The 11,553-nt window shown below is 33.9% G+C and overlaps 1 protein-coding gene across 1 annotated transcript in view; it reads left to right on the plus strand.

The window, feature by feature from the left end:
* Window positions 1–6,754, plus strand: part of Kcnh7 (potassium voltage-gated channel subfamily H member 7) — a 468,230-nt gene extending 461,476 nt beyond the window's left edge. Inside the window, exons 15-16 of the mRNA XM_090342730.1 lie at window positions 3,178–3,370; window positions 5,051–6,754. Of these exons, the coding sequence (XP_090198856.1) occupies window positions 3,178–3,370; window positions 5,051–5,317 (460 nt within the window). The 3' untranslated portion in view covers window positions 5,318–6,754. The remainder of the gene's footprint in view (window positions 1–3,177; window positions 3,371–5,050) is intronic.
* Window positions 6,755–11,553: the final 4,799 nt, after the last annotated feature.

An 11,553-nucleotide genomic window follows, 5' to 3' on the forward strand; every position in this document is an offset into this window, starting at 1 on the left:
GCAAATGATCTCTGTGTAAACTTCACTGGTAGTAGCTTAGCCCAGTTACGTCCTTTCCATTAGAGATCTAAGCTATATTTTCCAAAATTGTAACATCTGAAAATTTAATGTAGAATATCTGAAAAAACAAGTTGACAACATCCAAGTTTAAGACACTTGTAAGATACATTTCTCTGATAAAGAAGTGACAAGTGATATGACTTGGAGTTATTTTTGAGGTTATTTTGCCACAGTCTTAAAAGCCAAAGTAGATAAGAAAAATACTACAATTCTTTGGAAACAACTTTCCTATCTGAAGTCTTTATATTACAGACTTACGTTAATATTAAGTTGTTAATAAGGCCATCTGATTATAGATGTTGCTTTTAAGAAGACTGCTACAAAAAAATCACTTGTCAAAATCTGAAGTTTCACATTTTTTCTCATACTTGTTAAAATAGCACAATATATGCCTAGAGTAGTGCTGTCATTTTTAAGCACATATGTGAGGAGAACTGCAGCAAAATAACCAAATTATTCTGCTTATACTTACTCTCTAAGACAGAATTTGCAGGCAACCATGTTTAAATTATTTAAGATAATAGGATATCTGAGAAGAAAATAATTGAGTTTATAGCACTATTTTCAGAATAAAAATATGATTAAATATGTAATTATTCTAGTTTTTCAAAATTCCCTAAGATTTAGGCTGATCCTTATTTTTTTTTTAATTTACACTACCAGTAAATGTGTGTAGTGTGGAAGAATGTTCAGTAGCCCAGGAGTTGGTTGATGCTGCACTAGGAAACGTTCGGTAATTCACTTTGACTTTTAGTAGTTCTTACTGTTCAGACAATCATCGAATCACTAATCTTGCGTATTTTCCAGACTCCTAACAATTTCCACATTGGCCTTATCTAGGGGCATAGTCTATTAGGATTTATATCATGTCCTTAGGATGCGTTTTCCATCTTGTGGTGGGGTTAATGTTTCTTTGCTGATTATGAAACACATTTCCCGAAACTTGTTAACTTTGTCTCATAGACTAAATAACACAATGATTGGTTTAGCCTGCTCAGACTGATACAAATACACAAAAAACCTTGATTGGCAATGTTAGATAACAAATGAGAATGACCAAGAAAGACAACTGGTGCTTTTGGAGGTATAGTGAATATGTGTACAGACATTCTCGATCTTAACTATATAGTGTTAGTGTGATGCTATACTATTGGGAAAAGAGCAACTTTTTCTGATTTATAAGTTGTATACATAAACATAAAATTTGTAATGTTTCATTTATAAACTGCCTTTGACACATGCTTACCTGTTAATAGTGTTTTATCAAAGTACAGTAGTATGTCTTCCAGAAGTTCAATATGTGCTTACAGCAAATAGTTCCTAGCTTGTTGAATTTTGTTGATTTTGATTTTTTGCTTTTGTTTCTTTTCTGTACTGGGCATATAGCAATGCTGAAGGACATTGTAATCATTTTTTACAGGGCAGAAATTTAGAAAGATTGTATATGATTACCCATATAGTTACTTTATCCATTATGTTTGATTAAGGCTTTTTTTTTCTTTTTCTAAACAAATGCTATTTCCAGTTAATACCTTTGGCTCTCTAGAATTTTCAGGGACCATAAAATTTTGTAGAAAAGTTTGCATCTTACTATTGTAAACAGTTCAGCTTGGGATTGCTCTGAAGTATTAGCCTCTTATAAAGTAAGTATAGTTGACAGTATTTCCAGGCTGAGTTCCATGTTCAAACCTTTGCCTGATATAATTTGTATGTGAATGTTAATGGAAATACATATAAGCAAAATAAAAGTTAAGGTGAACTAGAAAAAAGAGTCTTTTCTTCTTTATCTCGGAGGCCAAAAAAAGGCCAAAGAAGTAAGTAGTTAAAAATCTTCTGAAGCAGCAGTGCACAGTGGCTCACGCCTGTAATCCTAGCTACTCAGGAGACTGAGATATAAGGATTGAAGTTCAAAGCCAGCCAACGCACCAAAGGAGAGACTTTCATCTCCAATTAACCTCTAGAAAATGGGAAGTGGAGCTGTGGCTCAAGGTTAGGGTAGTAACCTTGGGCTGAAGAGCTCAGGCCCAGAGTTCAAGCTCCATGACCCACAAAACAAAACAAAACATAAAACTTCTGAAGCAGCATATAATCCAAAGTTTTTGTTCTTATGCTGTTAACACATTCAGTAGAAAAGAATGAGACCAATTGTTTTGATTGCTTTTGTTTTGACTTATAATTTAAAATGAAAAGAAAATAAGTCAGTTGGTTATACTGAGCTTCAGAAAAAAAAAGTAACAACATTTTGCAAGCCAAATAAGTCATAGAAGCCACGTAAGCTTTTAAATTGTGCTATTTTCTTCAATATCAGAGCTCTGAACTGCACACTGGAAAGTAACATCTAGCAACATTTACATCTCTTAACAATATATGTATAGATAAATATAAATACTATTCGAGCTAAAAACAGAAAAGAAGAAAATTAAATAAATGGTAAATAATTGTAACATAAATTTTCCCCAGTTTTTTAAAATTAGGTAGTTGTACAATGGGATTCAATGTGAGAAGTCAAGTTATGAAAATCAGGTCATATTATGTTCTCATAACAATGCATTTGAGCAGTATCATGCCTTCCGTGGTTCTTCCCATCTTACCCAATTCTGTCCCTACTCTCATGTCATATAATTCATTTTTACATAATGTACATTGAATGTAAGGACTGTAATATGAAGTTAAAATGCAAAAGAATCATTTATGTGATGACTTAACTACAAACCAAATGTATTAGTTATTTCTCTTTAAAATAGTTAACACAGTGTAAAGAAGAAATCGAGTAAAAGCCTAAACAAAATTAAAGGCAATTTTTTATTAAAATTAGATGCTATGCATGTTATACACGTTAAAATCAAGACAGGTTAGGAAAATAGGTGGTTTATTATTAAATTCATTCTGCAAATTTTTGCAAATTAACAAGAAAGTAATCATCTTTATTAAGGACACTGATGAGATATAGAGCATATCAGCCATGCAAGAGCCTCTGTGCTCCCTCTCCTGTCTTCCCTGTTTAAAGCAGGACCATAATTTTGGTTTTGTTTGTTTGTTTTGTTTTGGGTAATATTGCTGGTTTTCTCAGATGCTTTTGAAATACTGAATTACTTCCCTTTTCTCTCTATTCTGCAGACTTGAGTCCCAAATGACAACAGATATCCAAACAATATTACAGCTGTTACAGAAACAAACTACTGTGGTCCCTCCAGCCTATAGTATGGTAACGGCAGGAGCAGAGTACCCAAGGCCCATCCTCCATTTGATGAGAACCAGTCATCCTGCAGCTTCCATTAAGACTGACAGAAGCTTCAGCCCCTCTTCACAAGTGAGTGTACACACCATACATCTGAGAAAGCCTCCATGCTTCCAGGGGTTACCTTCATGAGGCTCCCTCAAGATGCAGAGGAAAATACCAATTGTCATCCCCATTTCAGTTCAGTTAGAATATCTATACATGGGTTCTGTGATCTGCATTATGTATTGCACTTTTTTAAAGTTTGAAAACAATGGAAGTAAAATAATTAAATAATTTTAAGTATCGCCAATTTTTAAGTATTTTTTTAAATTTTTGAATGATAATCTCCTGACTCCTTCTGCCCAGGCTGGCTTTGAGCTGTAATTCCATGATATCCCCGTGAGTACCTACTATTACAAAGCTGGTCCACTGAAGATAAGCTAACATAAAAGCTTTGTTTCTTTAGTTTTTTTTTAAATAATTTACTTTTATGTTTTTAAAGAGGTGATATACAGAGGGATTACAATTACATGAGTCAACGAGTACTTTTCCTTTCATACAGTGTCTTCCGTTCTCTTATTCTCTCGCAGTCCTTCCTTCCCATCTTTGCATTTTTCAAGAAGTAAACAACAAAAATTTACATTCTTTAGAGATATAAAAACTAAAGGATTTCTCTAGAGTCCAATAAAAGATCACTGTAAAAATAGTCTGAAATTTCCTATAGAGATAAGAGGCAGCACAGAGTCTCAGAAAGTAAACACAGTTGATCAGATTAGACCTGAGGTTCACATGCAGTCAGACTGGTCAACTTTTTGGTTTCAGTCATCACAAGAGATTGCCATATTATCATTCCATGGAATTCTAAACATGGTAAGGCAAAGGATGTAAAGTGTCCTTTAATCTTCCTCTACAACTCTTCCAGGGGTCCTCTTTAAGTTGTATCTAATTCCCTTCCATTCCCATCTTGAACCCTTTGGCCCATGGAACATAAAAGACATGATTTCAGTACAGATTCATGGAATAATCTTATGAAAGTTTTATATGTTTAGGAACTTAGTTAAAACAAAAAATAATACTTAAGAATTACCAGTGATGTTCACAAGGTGATATGTAGGAAATGAAGTTTACAAAGTGGGAGAGAAAGATGGGAAGGAAAAGTGGGGGAAAAAGATGGAAAGGGGTAATAATGTTCAAGAAGTAATGTACTCACTTCCTTATGAATGTAACTTTAACTCCTCTATACATGATCTTGACAATAAAATTTAACTTAGAAAAGAACTGAAAACACAAATGAATACAGATAGGGTAATGTGACAGAAGGAAAATAAGTTCAAATACTTTTCACAAGTTTTTACTGGTTGGTAAACATAAACATATGTATTTCATTCTTTGCTTCTGTGGCTTTAGATAATCTGACATAACTGCTGACTTAATTTCCTTTCTAGCTTTTTTCTTCTTCCCTTCTGATGGTGTTTCCTGTCCCATTTCTTGTCTTAGACTTTGCATTAAAATTTAATTAGAAAACTCAAAGCAAAACAATATATTTTAGAAATCTGACCTCGTTAATCTGACTTCACAGTAAAACTAAAGTTCTTGAGACTGTTGTTGAAGATGAACTGAATTGACAGTTGGTCTCTTATTTGTTTAGATAAGATAATGGAGAGGAACACAAACTAGATAATGAGAAAAATCACATCTGGAGTATGAATGTAACTTTAGATGATTCTTGGTATAACTAAAAAACTACAATTTCTTTTTTTTTCCTATCAGTGTCCTGAATTTCTGGACCTTGAAAAATCAAAACTTAAGCCCAAAGAATCCCTCTCAGGCAGGAAGCAGCTTAATACAGCTTCAGAAGACAACTTGACTTCCCGTTTAAAACAAGACACTGATGTCTCCTTAGAGCTTCACCTGCGGCAAAGAAAACCTTACCTTCACCCAATTAGGCATCCGTCTTTGCCAGATTCTTCTCTAAGCACTGCAGGAATCTTGGGTCTTCATAGGCATGTTTCCGATCCTGGTCTTCCAGGGAAATAATCATTTTGTACTATTTATTCCACACACAATGTAAGTGCTTTTAATGGCTGTTTTCCTTTTTGTATTTAAATCTTCTCTACTTGACTCAGGGGCTCACAAGGTACCATTATATGCAAAAGTACTGTATATTTTCCTAAATTGAAGCTTGTAAGGTAAAAATTGAGCAGTTATATTGTAAATATTCATAAGAACTTTTGGTTCCAGATATTTAAACTGTCAGCATCTCAAGGCACCTTATTTTTTATTTTTATTTTTAAACCATGTGCATGTTAGGAAACTCCAATTTCTCTTGCATGGAGACTCCTATTTATTGCTTTTACTAAACAGAATATTGTTATGAAAATGCCTTCCAAGCAAATAAGAAACCAAGGGATTAAAGTATCTATGGATACAGTGTAGATGATCCTCAATTTATGGAAGTTCAATGGAGACATAGGAGACAGTGCTATCTGATAACAGATATCCTTCTGTGTTGAGATGTTTATGAACCTTCTACTTATTTTATCATACTGGAATAAAAGATAAAAATTATGCATTTCAAAAAGTAAAGACAGATAACTTCATATATGTTGAAAGGGAGAAAATGTAATTTTCCATAAGCCCTTAAAGTTTGTAGGACAAAGCACTATAACAAATGGCAGAGGCACAAGAGGAAAACAAATACAATTAATGAGTACACTGAATGCAGTGTGGGGAAAACTCTGTGTGAAATTTTGAAAGTAACTCAAGATAGTTCCTTAATGTTCTAGTGTATAGAAAAATCTTCAGCAAAAACAATAGGTTTTAGTAAAGTGATAGGACAAACTAGAGTAGTCTCAAGAAGATAAAAGAACTCTGGGAAAATGATAAGTGTAAACTCTGCTCCCAGGTAGCTCTACAACTAATTGCTAAGAAATCCATTGTGAAAGGGGAATTTGGATGCAAGTTTTTAGCAGGCAAGTGGGAGGAGAACAGAAAGACCTTTTGTCTTTGTGAATTATTGTCCTAATTTTCCAATAAAGATTAAGAGAGCTTGCATTTTTATTGTCTTCAGCTAAACAATCACCCAAATATTGGGAAGAAATATTTTGGTTTCTTTCCATCTGAATAAAGGCCAACATTGAGAATGAAAAGGTCTTTCAATTAAAGTTCGGCCACTAGTTGCACACAAACCATCAAAACTAGTTTTCACTGTTATATAACCTTGAAGGCTTTAAAACAAGCTTTTCATTAATATGACTTTAAGGATGCTCCCCTGACAAACTGCTAACATGTGACTGACAGATTTCCACAGCTTTCTTCTAATTCAAAATTAGAGTAATTCTGAATTTAATCAAGGCAGGAATAGATGCATATAGTTTTGTAAGAGTGTGCAATTTCAGTGGATTTGCATGACAAAACTGTCTTTCACTAAATTTACTCTAGCTTTTGAATCCCAGCTGTGGGGAAAAAAAAAACCAAATGCACATGTATCTACTTAGAAAGAAAATACACAAGTCAATAGTAAAATTTTGATTTTGTGTTGTTATCCAAATATTTTTGGTGTTTGAAGATTAAGTATAAATCTATTATCTAAGAGATGGATTGAATATATATTGACCCTAGAATATCAACACAGACAGTGGAATATATTTAGTAATTTCAATTATTAGCTTGAGTGACAGATATCCAATGGTTCTCATATACACAGACTTCAGAAAAAAATTAAGTTTTAGTTTGAAATTTTATTTAACTCAAATCTAATTTTGATATTACTAGGAAATACTATGTTATATCATTTCTTCTTGAAAAAACTAAAATTTATTGAAAAATTATTTGATAAGAGTAATATAATTTTGAAGAAATAAGTTGGGATATTATTAATTTGGTTGATTTCTATCCTTTCAGGAGAAAAATACGATTTCCCTTCATTCCCTTCAGTTTTCCCCTTCACCTTTAACATCAAACAGCTTCAAAAGAAAGCAATTCAAATTTGCATAGAATTATTGCACTACCTAAAATGTTCTTAAAGTGACCTTAATTTGCTATATATATACATATACATACTCATATTTGCACCAATCTACCCATCCCTAATCCTGAAGCTTGGATTCAGGACCTCTGTGCAAGTCTTGAGCTTTCATTGCTCAAGGATTGCTCTATACTTTTGGAGTCACAGATCCACTTCCGGCTTTTTGGTGGTTAATTAACAAAAAGAACCACAAAGATTTTCATGACTGGCCTCATCTGTGGTCCTCAGATCTCAGCCTCCCCAGTAGGAAGGATGGCAGTCTTGAGCCATCAGTGCCCAGCACTCCCAATATATTTTTAAACAGTGAAATATCTCGCTAAATTGTGTAAGAGGCAATCTGTAGTCATAAACAAGGTCTTATTATTATTTTTGAAAGACATGAGTGATTGAGTACAAATGATTAAAATGTAATAATTAAAATGAGCATCTCAAACTTATGTGTTATGCAGATACAAACAGAGGGACTGCATTCTTATTGTAGTTAAATATTATTTTATTATTTGTTTTATTTCACCAAATATTTAGTGGGTACTTGGTGGGGGGGGCCTATAATAATGGCTAACTGACTTGGAGACTTATTTAGGGATATTATTTCCAAATTGGAGCACATTTTTGCAGTTGCAAAATTTTCCTTCAGATTGCCTGATCTCTAGAAACATTCAGAATGAATTCACCAGAGATTGCTCATATATACATACATATATATAAATATATATGGAAAGAGTTTTTTTATAGGTGAGGAGTTAGGATATGATTGATTAGTGTATGTATCTGCTGCAACATTTGGCATGACATGCATAAAATGTCATGCTTCCATCCATATGCAGCCTTTATTTATGCTTCGTTATTAAAACTGAACTAACTACAGGAAAGAAGATGGTGAGTGGCATGCAGCTATCAGATTGTATCTAGTCTAGAAAAATGAAAACGTTTTTTCCTACTTCATTATTTGTCATAAAAACAATTGCTTGTCACTAAGTTTCTGTCTCAGAGAGCTGGAAGGGATGATGAAGCCTAATATGAAAAGAGTCTGAGCAATATGAAGTTTTGTCTAGTCAGGAACAAACCCCAGAAGACTCAGTAGTTAAACTGACTGGGTTTATCAAAGCAATTATCTTTACCCTAATTATCCTTTACCCTAAAAGCATCAGCACCCTCCCCAGCCACTGGCCCCAGCAGAAGCAAATTGGCACTTCCATCTTGGCAATTTCACTGAAGGCCAGGTCTTGCTGTTGCCAATCAAAAGCATCAGAATAACAACTTTCCCTTCCTGGGATTAGAAGTACTAACATAATACCTTTTGATATTTACCTAAAATTAGATTATCTGGTCTCTTCACCTGAATAAAATGCCATGTTGAATCTGATGTTTGTTTCATTAGATGCTTTCCTGTGGTCATTAATTGCTGGACAGAGAACTGAAACAGACTTGTCATTTTTATCCCAGAGGGGAGTCCCCTGCTTTAATTAGTTGATGAGAAAATCAGGAATAAAAGTGCTGAAGCAATGTTTCACACAGTTTTTAATTTAATAAGCACTAATTCAATAAACATGGGAAAGCAGGGGACCGATTTGGGACAGTATAACTTGCAATTCCATTATGTCAGATTGGTCATCAGAACTGAACTTTTCTATCCATCAGGAAATGGGGAAATTAAGTCAGGAATCAAATGAAATTGGGAGTCAAGTTTAACATGTATTGGAGTTGTTTAGAATGTCCTTTCTGAGGTAATGATTCCAAAATTCCCAGAAAGAAAACAATTCTTCTCAAAATTCATTTTAAGTCCCAACAGACACAATATTAAGAATAAAATTGATCACTTTACCAGTATACCTAAAATAATAATTATTAAGAAATACCAGTGTGCTTCTCCTGAATGTTTTCACAATTACAAGAAATTCAGATTATTCAATTTTTAGAAGTGAATCATGACACTGACTATAATTCAATGTAGAGGAATCGTAAAATTGTTTATTCATGATAAAAACCCAAAGCAAACAAACAGATGCTTCTTAAAGATAACAAATTTAAAATTCTTAGATAATTTAAAGTTCTAATATTGTTAAGTTTCTAATCACATTTTTGTAAATGACAAAAGGGCAAGGACTCTTGGCAAGCAGGACAGTGTGAGACATGAACCCTCCAATTGGGATTCTTAAGCTATCAGTACTAACATGATCTGGGAACTTGTTAGAAATACATGTCCTTGGGCTTCACCTCAGGTCTATTATATCAGAAGCATTGAGGTTGGAACCAGTTCTCCTCCACATGATCGTTATGTACACCAAAACTTGGGGTCATCAGTGGAGAAAGAACAGCATAGGCTTTGTAGTCAGAACAACGTGGTCCCAATGGGAGCTATTCTGTTTATATGTTGGGTGACCTGAAGCCAATTAATTAACCTTCTTGAGTCCCCCTCCTGATTCAATAAAAATGAAATGATGGTATTTACCTTACCAAAGTTTGTGGCAAAAATGAGACAGGATATAGCAAAATGCCTGATTCACAGTAAGTAATCAAAAATGCTGAAACTTTGCTTCTTGCCCAGGAATGTGACATTAAAAAAATAATAATCATCAGAAAATAAAACATTTTTCACAATTTAGCTTTAATACAATGTGTTATGTCTCCCACTAAATGACTATTAGGCAAATTATTATTTTTTTTTGCCAGTCCTGGGCTTGAGCTCAGGGCCTGAGCACTGTCCTTGGACTTTCTCAAGGCTAGAGCTCTACCACTTGAGCCTCAGCGCCACTTCCGGCTTTTTCTTTGTATGTGGTACCAAGAAATCGAACCCCGGTCTCCGTGCATGCTAGGCAAGCACTTTAACCACTATGCCAAACTCCCAGCCCCAAATTAAATATTTTGATTCATCAAAACCTTTCTCACGTAGTTGCATTTTGCAGTACTAAGTTTATAGCTTTAAAGTTACACTGCTTATAGTAAGAAGTGACCAGGACTCTTATTGTTCAAAACGTATCTGCTCTGAGTCGATGTTAAATTTTCATGGGAAAAAATGGACTCTTATAATGGTTCTCTTCAGGCATCTCCACCTATTCCTTCATGAAACTGGTACTCTCTAGAGATCATAAATGCCTAAGCTATCAATGTGAAATAGTAGAATGATTAGGGAGTCAATATGGTAAATATGTATACAATCCCACCTTCTCTATTTACTCTTGAGACAAACTCTGACCAAGCTGCCATGTCCAAAATAATTTAAAAAAAGGTTATTACAGAGATATCTCAAAAGTTCTTTGTTTGTTGGGGATTCTTTGAAATGTAAAGCATTTTACAAAACACGAACTACAGCAAAACCAGAAAGTTGTATTGTGACTTGCGCATCATCACGGACATAGTGTCTGAGAAGTTTTCATTTCTCTTTTCTCAACCTTATACTTTCTACCCATACACTCTGTGACAAAGTCTATAATGGGGTGTCTGTTGTACTTCCCAATGATATTGTTCTTAATTAATGAGGGTACATCAATGTTAGAGAATATTCTTCTGCTTAGCTTATGTGTCCAGTATTGTTTCTTTTTCCTCAGCATTCAAAATAATGACATACCACATTTGCAACTGCTTTCCCAACTAACAGCTCCCCCTCCCCACCACCATCTCTCTCTCTCTCTCTTCCTCTCCCCTTCTCTCCCTTTTTCCTCAAGCATTCTCATTTAACACAATCTTCTTGTGGTTCATTTTAACTTAAAATGAAGTGATACAATTCTCTCAAGAATAAAACCCTAATGTTTGAATTGCTTTCTAAGATAGTGTAATAACTTGTGCCGAAACTTAGAATAATTTCTTAATGATCTTTCGGTACAAAAACATTTTGGTTCAATGTCTAATTTAGAAAAGACTGACATTATTAATAATTGACAGCATGGAACTTATTTATATAGACAATTAAATGAAGGTTGAGAAATGACTATCCAGAATTTATTTAAAACTAACATGTTATTATTAAGAAAATGAGAATAAAATGGAACTTGCACAGACCCAAAAACTCAATTGATCAAAATAATTGCTCTATCAAACATAATCAAATGCATAAATAAGAACAGCAAAAATGATTATCGAAATGCTCCCAATAAAATGTCTTTATTATGAGAAGAATCAACATTAGCATGGTTATTCTTACATAGCTCATGCCAAATACTAGATGCATTCCTACAGTGAACTCATGATATCTGTGGCTTCCATGTATTGATTTATCTTTGAAAAGATGTGAAACAATTTGTTACAC

Source organism: Megascapheus bottae, chromosome 12 (assembly GCF_031878675.1).
Source record: "Megascapheus bottae isolate mThoBot1 chromosome 12, mThoBot2.hap1, whole genome shotgun sequence".
Taxonomy (NCBI): domain Eukaryota; kingdom Metazoa; phylum Chordata; class Mammalia; order Rodentia; family Geomyidae; genus Megascapheus; species Megascapheus bottae.